Source organism: Gopherus flavomarginatus, chromosome 21 (genome assembly GCF_025201925.1).
Source record: "Gopherus flavomarginatus isolate rGopFla2 chromosome 21, rGopFla2.mat.asm, whole genome shotgun sequence".
In the NCBI taxonomy this organism is placed as follows: domain Eukaryota; kingdom Metazoa; phylum Chordata; order Testudines; family Testudinidae; genus Gopherus; species Gopherus flavomarginatus.
In genome coordinates, this window is record NC_066637.1 from 5,651,018 (window position 1) to 5,667,303 (window position 16,286).

The 16,286-nt window shown below is 39.2% G+C and overlaps 1 protein-coding gene across 2 annotated transcripts in view; it reads left to right on the forward strand.

Annotated features, from left to right (window-relative positions):
* Window positions 1–14,843, forward strand: part of MORN1 (MORN repeat containing 1) — a 116,314-nt gene extending 101,471 nt beyond the window's left edge. For both annotated transcript variants that reach the window (XM_050931717.1, XM_050931718.1), the window contains exon 14: window positions 13,364–14,843. In XM_050931717.1, the coding sequence (XP_050787674.1) occupies window positions 13,364–13,512 (149 nt within the window). In that variant the 3' untranslated portion in view covers window positions 13,513–14,843. The remainder of the gene's footprint in view (window positions 1–13,363) is intronic.
* The last annotated feature ends 1,443 nt before the right edge of the window (window positions 14,844–16,286 follow it).

A 16,286-nucleotide genomic window follows, 5' to 3' on the forward strand; every position in this document is an offset into this window, starting at 1 on the left:
GCTGCCGATCGCGATCGCAGCTTTTTTTTTTATTTTGCTGCCGCTTGGGGTGGCAAAAACCCTGGAGCCGGCCCTGGAGGCAAAGTACTACTTGATGTAAGAAACAATTCTGTGCTGGTCCAGTGTAGGGTAAGCGACTAGATGGCCCCAAAACACTATCTTTACATCTCTAATTTATATATTCACACACCCATAGATAGATAGATAGATAGATAGATAGATAGGTAGAACCAATGAAACAGTGGAGACCAAGAATGGGAGAAAAAGCTTGTGCCAAAGAAATTGTAAATGGTCTTTAAGTACTTGTCAGCATAAAGGCTTGCATGCTCTAAAGAAGACTCCTGAGCATTGCTGGTTTATACCTAATGCAGCTGAGACTATCTTATATTTTTAGTTTAGTAATACATTACATGCCCATCTAAATGGCATCTGGAAACATCACATATGGAAGGAAAATATTCACGTATAACTGCTGACAATTTACAGCAGAACTAACCCTTTCCTTATGAGCCACCTGCCCACTCCCACCTCCAGAAACGAGAAAAAACAAACAAAAGAAGAAAGTGCCTTTCTAGTTTTTGATCAGGTCAAGGGAAGGTTTGGCTAAAAAGATGAGCCATGCACCAGACCAAAATAACTTGGTCTCCCTGATGTACCACCAGGGGGAGTGAGTTCTGCAGCCAAAGACTCTCCATTGAGTCTACCCTGCCTTTCAACCTCAGGGATTGTCAGCAAGACCTGATCTCAGCTGCCACAAAGGTGTGCATAGGAAGAGGTGCAAGACTGAATCCTTACCCCCATTGAAATCAATGGGAGTTTTGCCATTGACACCAATCAAGCTAGGATTTCATCCACAGTCTCTTACATAACCATGTCCCCACCAGATAGGGAATTGTACCCAGTGGGGCGCTAGGACAATGTCCAATGTGTCCAGATATGCCATTCTTCCAGCAGTTGGCTACTCTAAGCAGGCCAATTGATGCATTCTGCACTAACATAAGCTTCTGAGTGGTCTTCTAGAGGACTCCCAAATTGCAGTCAATGAAGCTGTAGATGACAAAGACTGTCATTATTAACTCAGATACAGGCTATGATAATTGGATTGCCATACATTTTTATTAGTGAAGGTAAGTTTATAGATATATATAAACCCACATGGCAAAGCTGCTACAGGCCTGAAGTGAATTGTATTTTTTTGCCACATGCCACTTATTCTCTACTTTAATACAAGCCCTCCGTTTGAAAAATAGTACACTGTTGTATTGCTGATACTGCTTGTATGGGAGAAAGCATTCCTTCAAATGTAGAGGGTTTGTCTTTACTGAAAAGTTAACTCAGTCAGAAGTCAAGTGTTGTCCCTAATTCAAGTCCTTTCAACAAACAAAACCCCTTAACTCAAGTATGGTGCTGTTTTTATCTCAATTTGGCTGGCCTGTCAAGGGGCACAGGCTACCACTAAAGTTAGCACAACTCATCAGCTACTACCACAATTGCTGAACAGTAATCCAGCCACTCTGTTCAGCTCAAAAGTTATTTCACAGTATGGCTGCTGTCACTCATGCTAGGCTAATTCAAGAGGTTTTAACTCTAGTGTAGATAACTCTGCAGTGAAGACATAGCTAGAGGAATAAAAGACTGTCTCATTGAATGAATTAAAGTATCTGATATTCCATAACTGAAACAACACCTTTTGGTCCAGACTGTGCAGCTAATTTTTAAACCAAACTCCCCTATTAATCATACTTATGATCTGGCTTTTGTTTATTATTTGAATATTACTATGGGTCAAATTCTCTGCTCGGTTTTACTGCAGTGGAGCTACTCTTCAATTACACTGAAGTAGTAGAGAGAAGTTGAACTGGTGCTGCTAATAAAGAGGATCTCTTGATAAGATGTTCAGGAAGCAGGATTTAAATAAAAATAAATACCTTGCTTCAGATTTTGTCTAGTAAAAACCCAAAAGCTCTTTTAATTAGGCAACTTAAAATAAATAGTTGATATATTTTAAAGTAAATATCAACCCAAAGGTCTTAGGCTCTGGTTTATTAGAAAGTTTTGACTAGTCCTCCACCGATAATTAGCAGTCTTCTTGGGTTTGGGGTTTATTGCAAAAATACTGTATCTTTTATTTTAAGGTTTGTGCAGAACACTTTCCCAGAGCTGATTTTAATTACTCCTCAGAAAGCTGCAGCTGAAAGCAACTCAGAGCACCCCTCCCAACAAAGCCCTTAGTGCAGTCTATTCAGGGATCATTTAACAGTACCTCAAGAATAGGCTTCTTGTGCTGTTTAAAGCTTTTAGCATGACAACCCACAAGTCTGAGTATCAGGCCAATTACATCACATGGCAAAAAGAAAAAAATCTACTTGTTTTTCTCTCATACAAAATCTTTCTTAAAGAAGGAAAGGTGTGCCAGGCAGCTAGCTTAATCCTTATAGACAGATCTGTATTCCAGAGAATGTTCTTAACTGACATATTGTAAAAATAATCACCTCATTCCAAGATAGGATAAACAGTAAAATGTAAAGAGATCTCATGGACAAAAATTGCTAAGATAGCAAATGCATACTTTTTATATATCCAGGGTATACATATTTATTTCAGGGCTCTGCGCTTCACTGTTGTCAAGAAAACACTCCACAACATAGAAATGGCCTTTCTTGACATTGTTGTCAAGAAACCCCTCACCAACGTGTATAAATCATATATAGAATTCCATTCAAATGAATGGGGCTGATCTTGCATATTACAGAATACACTGCCTGCTGTATTTTCCCACACTGTGTTTAGATGGGTTTTAAAAAGTAGCAAAGGTGTTTTATACTGTACTGCTTTGCAGTGCTTTAAAGAAACCAAATTCCAGATCGAGAGAGATGATATTGTATTATTTTTTTCCCTGTTTCAAATGTCATTGTATTTTTTAGAACAGATGGGAGGAGAAATAAGAGTGGGGAAGATTTGTATGCAACAAAACCTAACAGCAGCCTTTCATAGATTAATAAATTCGTAGATTTTTAAGGCCAAAAAGTACCATTATGATCATCGAATCTGATCACCTGCATATCAAAAGCCAGAGAATTTCACCAAATAATTCCTGAATCAAGCCCATAACTTCTATTTAAGCTAGGAAAAACACTTCAAGTGATGGAGAATCCACCACATCCCTAGGTAAGTTGTTCCAAATAGTCGGTTAATGACCTTTGCTGTTGAAAATGTGCATCTTCTCAAGCTGCAGCGCAGGATATCATTTCTGGTACTCCACAGAATGAAAAACTTGAGGACCCAAGCCACGAGAGATTTAGGCACTGAGTAGAGTGATACCATATGGATATCTTTTTCTAAATGTGTTCACAGAATTAAAACATTTGACAACCATTGGTAAGGATATGATTTGGACACAGAGGTAATAGATTCTGTGACTTTAACAGACCTCCATGACTCCTTTGGCTTAACGTCCACGCCAGAGTGGCGGGGCTGGAGTAGCGGCTGGCAGTCAGCTGCCAGGGCTGGAGCAGCCACCAGCACCCCCTTTGTTAGTCCCCCTCATCCCTACACACTATTTTTAGTAAAAGTCAGGGACTGGTCACAGGCTTCCATTAATTTTGTTTATTGCCCACCACCTCTTTCTGACTTTTACTAAAAATACCCATGACAAAATCTTAACCTTAACCATTGGTTTAGTAACACTTGCCATAAGGTTCTGCATATAGTCTGCAAAATCTGACATTTCATCCCAGCTTATGACAAAGTGCTCCAGTCACCGCTGCGATGGCACCTCCTTCTGGCCGTTTTGGGGATTAGCTTCACAAGGTCAATGACCCCTCGCACAGTTGCATGCCATCTCTTCTTGGTCTGCAGTCCCTCTCACTCTGGGTGCTACAGCCTCCTCTTTGTGACTTGGTCCTCTGGCCAGGTCACTATACGTGTTTTCCCCTTCTGGGGTACCAAAGTCTTCTGTCAACAATCCTGAGCAGTCTTCCTATTCACTGTCTCATAGTGCCATTCCCTCAGTGGCTGTCCAGGGAATTCAGCCTGCCCTCTACTCCGGGTTCCAGCTCAGGGACCCTCTAGCCAGCAGTCAAGGTCTGTTCCATCATGGACCTTACTGCCTGTCCCTGAGCCCTTTCCTTACCACCTGGTACTCCCAACTGTAGACTACTTCTCTCTGTAGCCCAAAACCTTCCTCCCTGCTTGCAGGGAGTGACTTCAGTCCATTTCCCATGAGCCCCCCCTGCCAATTTCCTGCCTTTATAAATCCAGCTCAGCTGGTTTCTTATCAGATGGGCTTCCTCACTCATTCAGGGGATTACTTAGCCACCTGACTTCTCTCAGCTGTTGCCTGCCAGGTTATTTAGCCCCCTTCTCAATCCATATAAACTCTTTCCAGGCAAGTGTGGGGTTAACAACCCATCACAAAGCTGTTAGATTTCAGTACACGTAAACTGAGGTTTGTGAGAAAGTCTGTGGAGAAACTGTTATTACTTTAAAGATTGTTTTAAGGCAAAACCTGCTCTTCTTAGCCCAGGGTCACAGAGGGCTATAGCAGGTCTGGATCTGGTACACTGGTGTGAGTCTCAAATGGTAGAACCTAGCACAGAATTTTGCAAATTCTGGATCTGTGGTCTGCTGGACTTCCTGCACTCTGGAGCAGTGATGAAGACAGGCAGAGCTTTTGGATCCATTGTTATATAGCTTAGAGTAGAGGATTCCTTTTCCCTCAGCCGTGGTGCCTGAGGTACACCTAAGTATGCAGCCTCATTCCTCCGACTCTGCACTGAGAACATTTTTGAGACCTTTTATGGGCAGATTTTTTTGGAGGAGAAAGAGTAAAAGGAACATCATGTGTGTGTATGTAAGCAATAAGAGGGAAATAATGAAATTTGCAAATAGAAATATGGAAAGAATATTTGAAAACACAACTGATCTAAGGGCTTCCCTAACCATGGAAAAATGCATTCTAGCTGTCCAGTGCCCATAGTTATGCATTTACAATTAATACCACACCAAGGAACCGGTTTCCAGTTTTTGAAAATAACATTGTCCTGATGGTTATGACCATGGTAATAGCATGCAATTCTAATACTATACAATACAATTCTAGTGTATGAGAAAGATGGGGCTGGGGCCCAACACACACTAATAATTCCCCAGAAATTTTGTTATGCTTCTTAGTTTCAATTAATGAGAGCTGGATTTCAAACAATGTGGCTATTGCAGGAATGTTTGCTAAAGGCACACTGTGTTTAAATAAACAAAAAACAACTGGCAGTGCTAGTGCAGTCTTAAGCCATGAGCCTATAAAGGCTTGTGAATATGCTTATCTTTTTGCACTGAGACTAGCCCTATTGAAGTCAATGGGATCATAGAGTAAAGCATGTCTTTGAGGGATCACAGCTTTATACTAGATCCTGAGAGGACAGCAAATCATGTTTTAAGGTGTAATTTTAAATATTTAAAGATTGTTCCTTACTTGGAAAAACTTTTCTAATGTATTGGGTCAGTTCTTCAACATGTAAAATGTTAGTACTTGGTATTTGTACAATGTTTCAAAGGCTATCACAGCCTCTGTGATATAGAGACAAGCTATGGTGCATATTATTTGACTGCAGAGCTGCTGCATTTTTGGGGAATATTTAATATTTGTGTACTTTGAAAGATATACTGTCAAAATTAAAGTTTTACAGCTTCTCCTTAGCTGGAGAGAACACACTTTTATTAATGCATAAGGCTGGAGAAATGCATTTAACATATTAATTTTTAGGAGTGGATGGTATATAGGAACCATCATTTTAAATTCTTGGAAGGCACTCTGATAATATGCAATGGGGGACCACATAAGAACCAACTCTATCTTTCTGTCTGTCTACTCTGAGTTTTTATAACATTTAGAGCTGAATTTTCAGACTGATCTCTAATTTTTTACTGGGAAACTCAATGTCATGGATTCGCTGTGTTTCTACTTGGGCCCTACGCTAGTTAATATTTTTAGTAATGACCTGGAAGAAAACATAAAATCATCATTGATAAAGTTTGCAGATGACCCCAAAATTGGGGGATTTGTAAACGATTAAGAGGACAGATCACTGATACAGAGAGATCTGGATCACTTAGTAAACTCTGTGCAAGCAAACAGTATGAATTTTAATATGGCTAAATGTAAATTCATACATCCAGAAACAAAGAATGTAGGCCATATATACAGGATGGGGGGTTCTATCCTGGGAAGCAGTGACTCTGAAAAAGATTTGGGGGTTGTGGTGGATAAACAGCTGAACATGAGCTCCCTGCAACGCTGTGGTCAAAAGGGCTAATGGGATCCTTGAATGAATAAACAGGAATCTCGAGTAGGAGTAAGGAGGTTGTTTTACCCTTGTATCTTCCTGCTACCATGTCCAGTACTGGCTACAATTCCAGAAGGATGTTGATAAATTAGAGAGGGTTCAGAAAAGAATGATTAAAGGATAAGAAAATACGCCTTTATAATGATTGACTCCAGGAGCTCAATCTTAACCAAGAGGAGGTTAAGGGGTGACTTGATTACAGTCTATAAGTACCTACATGGGAAACAAATTTAATAACAGGCTCTTCACTCTAGCAGAGAAAGTCTAGCCAGTCCAATGGCTGGAAGCTGAAGCTAGCAAATTCAGACTGGAAATAAGGCCTAAGTGTTTACCAATTAGAGTAATTAACAATTGAAACAATTCACCAAAGGTTATAGTGGATTCTCCATCTCTGACCATTTTTAGATCAAGATGGGATGTTTTTCTAAAAGAATTTTTTGGGGGGAGGTTCCATGGCCTCTGTTATACTGGAGGTCAGACTAGATCCCAATAATCCCTTCTGACCTTGGAACCTATGAATCTATTAAAAAAAGTGGGGGCTATTGTGATATATTAAATCACAGATCTTTCTAACCAAGAATTGTTTATTAACGAATGCAGTTACAACTGCAAACACAAACAGGCTTGCGTGCAGGTTGCATTCCCTTCTTTACCAGGATTCACACAAAGACCTCTTGTAGTTGAATATTATAGTGCAAGCAAACAAATTGTTACATATACCTAATTTCCTGCTTTACACATGTGCATCTCTGAAATGTTGTATGAGCAGTGGTTGCTTTGAAGTTAAGCTGAAAATTTGGCCTCTAAAGTCTTACATCTGCTTTAAGGGTAAAAGAATACACAAGTTTCTTTTTTCCACTACATTCATGTGTGTAACTTCCATCAACATATTAAAGGCCTCATCCTGTTTTCTACTTCAATGAGAATGTTGAAGAAGAGGGTAGAGCTGTAACAATTAGCACAGGTTTAAGTCGTACTGCCTGCCCTGACACTGAAAGAATGGTTCAGAGGGGGTTCAGTGGAGTTTACTTATAGATAAACCTATAGCTCTTATAGGTTCTCCAGAAACTAGGAAGATGAACTCTTCCTCCCCAGCAGGTAGCAATGCTTAGGGTATAGCCTGACTGTGCACAGCCTACTTGGACACACCCCCTGAGGTCCCTGGAGTGCTGCTGGCACTCTAGCCGGCCACTCTATCTATCAAGGAGCGCTTGTGGCAGCATTCTGCATGGTACCGATGAGCTTACACCAGGATACGGAATAAGTCTCCTGTGCTCTCCAGCTTCCCAGTATGACTGTGCAGGGCAAGGTACAATTTAACCCTCTTTATTAATGTAAATGCCCAAGTGCCTCACCTTTTGGAGTTAAATATGAATTATTCTATAAGGGAAATTATAGGAAATCTGCATTATGAAGGACTCAGCCCCAGCAGCATAAGCAACTAAAATATCAAGGAATGGTGCATTTGCTCCTGAATATATGGTGGGTCAGACTTGGCTGTTGGGCGCTGGCCCTTACAGCTGCATCTCACACTGAATTAAAAGGCAATGGAGAGGGTATGTTGCTGTGTTTGTTTCTTCTTTGTATTTTGCCTTGTAACCATATATCTGCATGTTGGGCTCTGACTCTGAGTTCCATGACTTGGCAGCGGGGAGCAGTATTTCTTTCCAGGGGACCTTAGCTACCCATTCTCTAAGTTTGTTGGTCTTTTTTTTTTTTTTGAAGTCCCTTGTCCTTATTCTGCTGCTCTCACTTTTTCCTTTCCTTAGAATCATGAAATCTATCATTTCATGATCACTTTCATCCAAATCGCCTTCCACCTTCAGATTCTAAACCAATTCCTCCCTGTTGGTTAGAATCAAGTCTAAAATGGTGGCCCCGTGGTTAGTCCCTCCACTTTCTGAAACAAAAGTTTGTCCCCAATACATTCCAGGAGCTTATTGAAAATTTTGTGTTTTGCCATATTAATTTTCCAACAGATGTCTGGGTAGTTAAATTCCTCCCATGCTACCAGGTCTTCTGTATTGGATTTGTTATTTGTTCTAAAAATGCCTCATGCATCTCCTCGTCCTGATTTGGTGGTCAATAGAAGACCCCTACCAGGACATCACCCCTATTTTTTCCTTTTACATAGAGACTTTCAGCTGATCTGCCTCTCACTTTCTACAATCATCCTGACATTATGTGTGAAAGGACATTTCATTCCAGGTAATGTGAAATCTGTATGCACTTGATGCAGGATCACACAGCAGCTCTGAGTGTTAGAAGAATACACTTTAAATGCTGCATTACATTGCTACATGGTGCTCGGCTGTATTTTATACTTCTTTCTGGGGATTGGATTGAAAAGCTATCTTTCCCAGCTTTTTGTGTTGTGACTACATATTTCTTTCCATGCTTAGATGCAGTACTAAAAAGGACAATTAAAACTATAGCGCGGGTGCTGAAATGGCCCATTTTTGGTTTTAAATGTTGCTTATCTTTAGTATAGGTTAGTAAGAGTCTCACAGCATTTCTTCCAAGAGTAGGGTGTTAACCCAGGTGTCCTGGCCACATTCCAGCTTCAGTAATAACATCCTGCCTACCTAAATTCCCCCTGTAATTTCAATTTCATGCAGTGTTCTTCACTTCCAGCCCTACATTATTGTGTGGTTCTGTATTTCGTACCAGAAGTGGCTTGGTATCAGCTGTGATTCCAGTGGCCTTTAAATAGTTTGTAAAGTGCTTTGAGATCCTTTACTATAAAAGTCACTATCTGAATATAAAATCATTATCATTGCAATTTTCTTTCCATGCTTGGTCTGCTGACTATGCCCTTCTGTTAATACATTCAGTTTAATAAAGCACCAAGCAATTTTAATCCTTGTGTGGTTTAAATAGAACACTACATAAACTGCATTGTGAGCAATGTAATCATAAATTAACATGTATTTATAAAATCAGTTATTATCTAATCTCAGTCAAAAATTCCATTTCTTGCAAGTGCCTAGATATTTTCTCACCAGTTTAAATAAATTGCATTATGCTGCTACTTTGTGTACACAATCGGTATATGGATCTGTTATACAGATAAAGTTTTGTCTACTTACTCGTCCAAAAAACAGTTTAAACTTATTTAAGAGCTCTCATATCCTAGAGAAATATTCAGCTGGACAGAGAAAAATTCAATGTCCGCAGTCCCAGTGGGTTTTGTTCTATTTTGCAAAAATACATTTGGAGTCATATTCTGGCTTTTGATATGCACCAAGCACACCACTTCCATTGGTATCAATGGGAGCCCCTTGCATCTGCAGCCAGAAAACAGCCCTGGAGTCTTTACACTCTCCCGTGGTGGGAAATTTTCAGGATTAATTGCTCTACACAGAATTAAACTGAATATTTAAGAAGCTTAGTTCTGTTTGCTTGCTCCTTTTTTATGGTGTAACCCATTCCTACAGATATAAGTTTCAATATGCAGAGAAATTCCCAGTCTCCGCAAAAAGAACTATCACCTCCCCTCCCCTCCCCCCACCTTGTTTTAATATGTTTTCTGGTGCCAAAACATACAGAAGGCTAATATGTCACAAAGGAAAAGTAAGAAGAATAAGACTGTTTCTAAGGCAACAAAACGTTTTTATTTTATTTCCCACTCACTTTTATAATGGTTCCTGTTGCTTTGAAGCTCTCCAGGCATTTTGCAGGCAATAAAAGGGGCAAATAACTTTCTTTCCTGAAAGTCTTTTATTTGTGGTGTTTCTTATCTAAGCCAAAACGTAACTGCTTAAATGGCAGATGCAGTTACCCTCTGTTTATACAGCGCCTTAGTGACTGCTTTAAATGCATACACCGATTTTATTACTATTATTAATCCCAATTATACAGCACAGCACTTCATTTTGTATGGTGTTTTTCATGCAAAGTCTCTCCCAAAATGTGTAAAAAAGTTAAATAATGCAAAGTGAAATCCTAGCAGAAGGGAAGAGGAATTCAGAGATATGGGCAAGGGATAAGTGAGAAGTTTTCAGTTAAGATTTGAAAACAGATTGGGCCTGATTCTCATTTACACTGAGGCCCCTTAAACCTGCTCTGGCATTACATTTCAACCCACTTTAAGGCCTCTTTGCATTCCACTGTGTAAACAAGAATCAGGCCCATTGTGTCTGTAAGACAGGATTATATGGGAAGGTTGTTCTAGATGGCAAGAGCTCCAGAATGTGGCTGCCTCAGTAAAGGAAGGGTGGTTGTCTTAAGGGTCAAAGAGGACGGTTGTGCTCAATGAGTCGCTGGAGCGGGGAGGCAGAAGCAAAAGAAGTGGACAGTCTTTAAGGCAGCCTGGAGCAAAATCTATGGAGAATGCTGAAAAGAAAGGCAGTATTGAACTGGGTCCTAAAATGAATGGGGAACCAGGGGAGTAGTCCGAGGATGAGGGGTGATATGGATCAGACTTACTGATACTTATTGATACAGCAATGTTTTGCAAATGCTGGAGTCTCCAAAGTGAAGCCAAGGAGAAGGGAGCTGCCATAGGCAGGGTGAAAGATGAAGGCCTGGGTCAGAATCTCTGCAAAGTGCGTGCCAAGCCTTCACTTTCAGTGAGCTCTGGAACTCACCAAACTCAGCCCAAATGTTAGTACAGAATAATATTTTAAAATATTAACAGATTATTGCAATTATAAGTGAGGTCTTCAATATTATTATGTTCTGAACTCTGTTAATCATATTTCTTCTTCCTTTCTCCTATCATCAGTATATTTTTTTCCACACTTCCCTGATTTCATTCTAAAAGTGTATTTTTGTGCAGTAAAGTATCAGCAAAGCAAGCCTCCTTTAATGCATTTTAAATTATATTGACTAATCCTGGATAATTCTGTTACTGTAATTTGCAAACACTGATAGTCCTTAGTGGCTTGTACAGCCTCATCAAACTTGTGTGTCTGAGAATCTGGTAGTTGTAGAGGCAGCAGGATGAGGTGGAGAAAACTGAGCTATTAACAGTTCATCCTAGGCCCTCTAGTGTTGTTAGTCTACATTTTGGACTTGAAGTAAAGAAAATGAGAAGGATAGCAGTACCAACATTCCCTGATTCTCCTAGCTGTAGGCAAACTTCATTGTAACTGGGTAAAGAAATTTATTTTTAACTAAGTGACTCTATGACATACTAGATTACAACATCCAAAAATAATTGTTCGACTTCTTAAGAACCCAAGTACTCATGGATCCACTTCTTAATGTTTTAGAGAAATGATTTAATATAAGACTTCATCTTTTTTATTTACAGTTCCAAAATACTGCACTTAAAGTGAAAAAGCTAGACAATCAGACTTCACTACTGTCTACCTCACTGGAATACGTGGCCACCACTAGCAACAACTGCAAGCTTTGTTAGTCTAGTTCCAGGCACATACTATAGGTAGCACGGAAATATTTAAAATCAAACCTCTAGTTGGGCATAGGAATGTAACAGAACAGAAATAGACCAGATACTTTCAAGAAGACACAGGGCAAATACACTTTACTTGGATCCTGCTATCTAGTGCCTCTAAAAGTGAAGATCCACACTGCAGATGGGAAAAAAGAAGAGGGCCTTTAGTGTCAGTCAGAATACGACATTCTTTAGGCTGTAACCTGGATATCCTGGGTGTGTTTGCTTGTTTAAATACAGTGCTTTAAAAACCTTCACTTACCACTTGGCCCAGAGGCTTAGTAACAGGATATAGCACCTGCCACTTATAAATTGTCACTTGGAATCCAGCCCAGGTTGATAGTGGCCTGTGTGAAATGAGTTTGGTGGCCATAATCCAGTTACCAGAAGACAAGTGTCCACATCACGGAAGTTGCTGCTTATAACTGGCCCTGAAAATTCTGTATTGTTTTGCTCCATGTGTGGATCTCCATTGAAGTCAGTGGGAGATTTGCATGTGAAAGGACTGTAAGGTCAGATCCTGATTAATCTGTATATAGAGAGTGCCTTGCCCTCCCAGCTGCCAAGCAACATATATAGTAGCTGACAAACATTTATCTCCCAAATGTGTCACCATTATAGTCCCACAGACTGTAGAAAGCAATACTCATTTTAAATTATTTTCAGTACATCTAATTTGATTTTCATGGATTTCCAGGTACTACTTTTCATAGTTCACAAAAGACATCATACTTGTTGATTACAGAGTCAACTCAACCTTTCATTCTTCCGAGGTGGATAAATTGATTGACTTCCATGCAGTTACTTTGTGTTAGTCTCTTTAAGGAAACTTTCAGCCATAGGTCTTGTTCACTCTTTGTAGACATTAGAGAGCCTAAGGAGCTTTTCATAAGAGGCAGGGTCTGCCCCTGTGTCCTGGGTCAAAATTCTCTTCCTCTCCCATTTTGCTTTGTGCTGTGGGTAGGTTCTCCATGTTTCTGGGCACACTTGCCCAGAGGTGGCTGCTTTTCAGTGGGGCTAGATGTATTTAGGTCCTTTTTCAGCTTTACACATGTGCTTAACTTTACACATGTGAAACCATTGAAACCAATGACACTTGTTATGTGCACAAAGACAGCATGTGCACAAGTGCTTGCAGGACCAAAGTCATTGTCTGTTACACTCTTTGAGATCCTATAAAAATATAAAGTATTATTGTAAATCATATTATTTTTATAAATTATATATGATCATAAATTGTCATCTAAATTACATTTGTTGTGAAGATGGGGTTTTTTTGCTATTTTAACTGTGTATTGTTTTGGGAGATTATTGTATATGCTAATCTGCAGTACTGTGAAATGTCAGCACAGATTGTCATACTTGCCAGTAAATGATGAAATCTTTTTTATATATTTATGCTTTAACAAGAATAGAAAACAATAAAAAATATTCATTTTTGCTTTCTATTTTTCATGGACATTGTACACTACTTTTCATATGTGAGAATTAATGTGATGATGGAGGAATGTAGATACAAGGACAATTCTTTCATTGTTCCCTGTGCTTCTTCTTCTTCTTCTTCTTCTTCTTCTTCTGCATTTAAAATGTTTAATTCCCAACTTTCCCTTATCTTTTCCAGGCCAGTATGTGATTATGGTCCATGAAGTGACCATGCCCCCATTCTTGGGCCAGACTCTCCCACCTGCTTTCAAACTTTTGAGGGTTTTGCCAGAGAAAACCAAAGTCAAGAATATTAAAATGGAAACTGTGAAGGCCACCAGCACATAAAGAAGGAACATAAATGTGTAAAGAGTCAGGACCTTTGTCCAGCACCCACTGAAGTCAGTGGAAGTTTTACCATTGAGTACAATGGGAGTTGGATTGAGTTCTTGAGCCTTGATCATGCCCATGCAATTGAGGTTTAAGTTTAAATATTTTGGACTAATCAAAGCAAAGAAATAATTGACCACCAGAGATCCATTTCACACTGGTCCTGTCTTGTAAAATTTTAGAAGACAAATAGATATTTGAGATTGTATTATGAGAAATAGGTAAAAGACTTCAATAAAATCTGTCTTTCATCAGTACAATAGAACCTCAAACTTACGAACACCTCAGGAATGGAGGTTGTTTGTAACTCTGAAATGTTGATAACTCTGAACAAAACATTATGATTGTTCTTTCAAAAGTTTACAATGGAACATTGACTTAATGCAGCTTTGAAACTTTACTATGCAGAAGAAAATATTGCTTTCCCTTTATTTATTTTTTAGTAGTTTACATTTAACACAGCACTGGAATTTTTTTTTATTATTTTTTTTGTCTCTGCTGCTCTCTGATTGTGGGCTTCTGGTTCCAAATGAGGTGTGTGGTTGACTGATCAGTTTATTACTCTGGTGTTCGTAACTCTGAGGTTCTATTGTATATAAATTGTGTGTATTTTAACAGAATTGAATTCAAATGAACTGGAGTTTATGCAACAGTTTGATCAGATAATGATGATGCTATAAAATCTGTTGAACCAGCTGGGCAGCTAATGGATGAAAATGTACGTAGCAAATTAACTTTTATGGCTACTATGAACACCTCTCTAATAACATGTTTACTAATATATTGTTCTGTGCATAAAGTCTTGTTCATTACCTACATATTAAAAATACTTGCCCACTACAGGATGACAACCAGGCTGCTATCTTTTCTCTTGAAACTGGTTCCTGTCATCACCTAAGGAGGATACAAGCTATATTAATTATTCCAAAAATGTCTTTGTTGAATAGTCCAGAAATGAAGCTGACTGGTGATGGTGGTGGTAAAGTGTTGAGTTGAGCCAACTGTAACATTTGTTTTTAGTGGCAGCTACTCTTGGAAATTCAATATAGAATGCCATACTGGATGAAAGGTTCAAGAAGTAGTCATAAAGCACATGAAAGTTAGCCATGCAACAAGAAAAGAACGGAGTTCTTAGTGTAAAAAGGGATCAGATAAAAATAAGGGATTTTTAAAAATGTAACAAGAGCATCTCCTGGAAAAACACAATCATTACTATCTGGCAAAGGTTTATCAGTGTGATTTACTACCAAATGCCAATGTCTAAAATTAAAACTTAAGGGAAAAAGTAGAGCAGGGGGGAAATATGTTAAAACTGAAAATGGGAAATGTTCTTTGATGTGTCTGCTTGTTGATTCAGAATTCCCCATTTTCAATCATCTTAGTTTTTTTAAAATTATTTTTTGAGATTAAAACCTTACCTGATTTTTAGCATTGTATTAAGTGCATTGACTGACTGCAGAGTACAGAGAGCATTGAAGAGGAAAACTATGTACTGATCTCCATAAACTGCTCAGAACTGAGCTCTGTGTAAGCTCCAGCACTTTGTCTTGCACCAGCTGAAGCTGGTCCAATAAAAGATATTACCTCACTTACCTTGTCTCTCACATACTTGAAGGTTTATATATCTCCTGACCAAAAGACTTTCATTATTTCACATCACAAATAAACTGGGGATCCTGTAGATCTCTGTTAAGTCTAATGAGCTCCTGTGCACAGTGGAGATTGATGACATCTGAAGCTAGGCAGACAAAATTAATCCATAAGAATAGGTTCGGCATCTGCTCACAGCACTGAGTCAAGATCATACCATGGACATTAACAACAAGGAGTCTTGTGGCACCTTAAAGACTGACAGATTTATTTGGGCATTATCTTTATCACCTCCACTGAAGTCAACAGTAAAGCTTCTGTTAACTTCAAGCAGAGCCATGTGCGGCATTCAAAACCAGGTAGGCAGTACTCACCCTGAGGAGTCTTTGCTGGGACATTTCTATGATCACCTTGGGAACACAGGTAAGGCTGCAAGGGGTCACTTCAGCTTTCTGTAACCTCTAATAGCTTGTTCAGAGCCGCATGACTCAAATCCTTCATTCCCTTTTACTTTATGAGACCACCATTATTTTCTGTTCCTTGCTTTGTTATAGCCACTATAATTTTGCTGGAGTAGTATTGCTAATTATTACAAATAACAGTAGTTCACCCCTTTCTCGCACTTTTCATCCAAGAATCTCAGCACGTTTCTTGAAGTCATATCCATCAAGTCTTTAAATCAAGATTGGATGTCATTCTAAGAGAGATGCACTAGTTTAGCCAGAAGTCACTGGGAGTGATGCAGGAATCACTGGGGGAAATGTTCTCACCTGTGTTTATGCAGGAGGTCAGATTATGTGATCGTTATGGTCCTTTCTGGCCTTTAAAATCTATGAATCTTAAAGCATTAATGAACTAAGCATCTAAACAACCCTGTAAAGTAGGGAGGTGTTGTTTTTCCCATTTTACAAATGAAGAAACTGAGGCATGGAGCAGTAACTGGGCCACAGCCACGCAGTGGGTCAGTGGTGGCTTGGGAATAGAAACCGGGACTCAGGACTTTGTACTTTATCTTTGTGGTAATATGGTGCTAAGTGCTCTTACTGGTCTCCTTTTTTAATTCATGAGAAAAGCTTCTTAAATCATTCAGCCTCCTTTCTCATGGCTATCTTAGCCTAGCATAGAAAGCTAGAGCATTTACA